This window comes from Arachis ipaensis, chromosome B06, assembly GCF_000816755.2.
Source record: "Arachis ipaensis cultivar K30076 chromosome B06, Araip1.1, whole genome shotgun sequence".
NCBI classification, from domain to species: Eukaryota; Viridiplantae; Streptophyta; class Magnoliopsida; order Fabales; family Fabaceae; genus Arachis; species Arachis ipaensis.
Window position 1 is genome coordinate 32,085,963 of NC_029790.2, and position 2,024 is coordinate 32,087,986.

A 2,024-nucleotide genomic window follows, 5' to 3' on the forward strand; every position below is an offset into this window, starting at 1 on the left:
AGAACCATAGCTTATGACATGTTCTGAGAGACAGTTTTCTGCTCAATACTTTAATTAACCATGTCCAGCAGTTAGTGCATGCAGTACCATCGAAACATTACAGGAAATTCATAAGCCAAAAACACCAAACACTCTCTACAATTCTTCTGACAAACCTGTTCAATGTTCCCAGGTCCAATCAATACAAGTGCCACACCAGAAGCATCCATTATATCCTGTTGAAAGAGCATAAGCATAAGCACAAGTCTTGCTGACACACAACTTTTCTTTTCCTACTAAAAAAACTTTAATTGTCAGCCATGTTAGATAATTGGAGTTATTTTTGGCCTTCTACCATGACAAGAATTAAGGAGGATATACAGTAAGTTCCAGAAAGTATAATGCTATTAACATGCTAGAGGGGAAAAACCAAGGGTTAATGACAAGAATCAAATGAATTTCGGTACAAGGTCACTATGCAATTTACTTAAGAACAGTACAGAAAGACAAGAATTAATTGAATATAATATTGAATCAACATTTAGGATATAGTTAATTTCACCTTCTTGGATGCAAGGTAATCAGCCCTTTTGCGACAAAGCACACATCTGCGAAAGTACACACACAGAAAGACATGGCTTATCAGATTTCATTGTTAATAATAATCAAACTCATAAACAAAAAGGGAAAATGCTTTAAAAGATGAGGAGATAAATCACCCAAAGTGGCGTGCAAATGCCACAACGGCTTTCCTATCTTTCCATAAATCTGAAATCGGAACCTCCTTTCCATTCAAATCAAACACCTTAACTGAATCCAGTGAACTTGTAGTATCCTCATCCAACACCAGAGACTCAACTCCTGTTCAAATCCAACTATTGATCATTTAATTATCTTTTATTTATTTATTTGCTTTAGTTTAGAAGAAGAAAAGACTAAAGAATAAGACAAAGCTTGCCTGAAGAAGAAGAAGCAGAGGGTGTGGTTGCATGGTGTCTGTTTGATGAGAGTTTGAGATTCTTAGAATATCTAAGATTTTGATTTGGTTTAAGAGAGAGAGTGGGAGAGAAATGAATGGAAGAGTGATTTGCAGTTTTGTTAAGGTGAAGAGGATTGGAGAAAAGCGTTGCGTAGGCCATGAAACTTGGTCTCAGGAAGCAGAAACAAAGAGACTGAGATAAATCAAATGAGTAGAATAGTTTAGAAAGAAAGAAAGAAAATCCAACAAACGTGGCATATTCGGTGACATAAAAATTCTTTGGCATTAACAACTTCATCATCTTATTATTATCATTTATTTTAACTAACTTAAATATTAAGTGCAAGTTATCCTCAATTATCTAATTTTTTATTTGGGTGACATTGTTAAAAAAAAATTATCTCTGTATATATTTTAGTATCTTCGATAAATTTTTAATAATAAAAATAAAAAATATTTTTTTAAAAAAATAGTAATTTTAGTTTTCAACGTTTGGGGCAAAATTTAATTTGATCTTTAACATTTTAAACGTCCTATTTCAGTCCCAAAAACGTTCAAACACGTTCAATATAGTCCTATCTTTAAATTTGACAATAATAATTAACAAGATAAGTGACAATGACGTTAATAATATTACTAGTTAAGTCATATCTTTTTCTATACGTTAGAAGAACATAACCAAAATCTTCTTGTAACACTTCTTTTTCTTAATTTTTTTGTACAAAATTCTAAATCCTAACAATCAAGCACTAATGCTTTAAAATCAAAGAAAAAATTTTTATATTAGTGATCGTTGGTGAATTGATTTTACTTACATATTAAAATAAAATGTTATTGACTTTTCAATATGCGAATTGTTTGTATCAAATTTAATGGTCGAATAATATTGAAACCATTTAATTTTTTTTAGTATTGAAATAGGGCGTTTGAAAGTTTTTTGGATTGAAATAGAACGTTTAAAACGTTAGAAACCAAATTAGAATTTAACCCTAACATTGGAGGTCAAAATAATATTTTACCCTACAATTTATTTTTTAAAATCTTTTACTTAAAAAAGATACTTTAA

The 2,024-nt window shown here is 30.4% G+C and overlaps 1 protein-coding gene across 2 annotated transcripts in view; it reads right to left on the minus strand.

Moving 5' to 3' along the window:
• Window positions 1–1,247, minus strand: part of LOC107648659 (thioredoxin-like protein AAED1, chloroplastic) — a 2,561-nt gene extending 1,314 nt beyond the window's left edge. For both annotated transcript variants that reach the window (XM_021104383.1, XM_016352465.2), the window contains exons 1-4: window positions 938–1,247; window positions 699–840; window positions 542–587; window positions 156–215 (exon numbers count right to left, since the gene is read on the minus strand). In XM_021104383.1, the coding sequence (XP_020960042.1) occupies window positions 156–215; window positions 542–587; window positions 699–840; window positions 938–1,244 (555 nt within the window). In that variant the 5' untranslated portion in view covers window positions 1,245–1,247. The remainder of the gene's footprint in view (window positions 1–155; window positions 216–541; window positions 588–698; window positions 841–937) is intronic.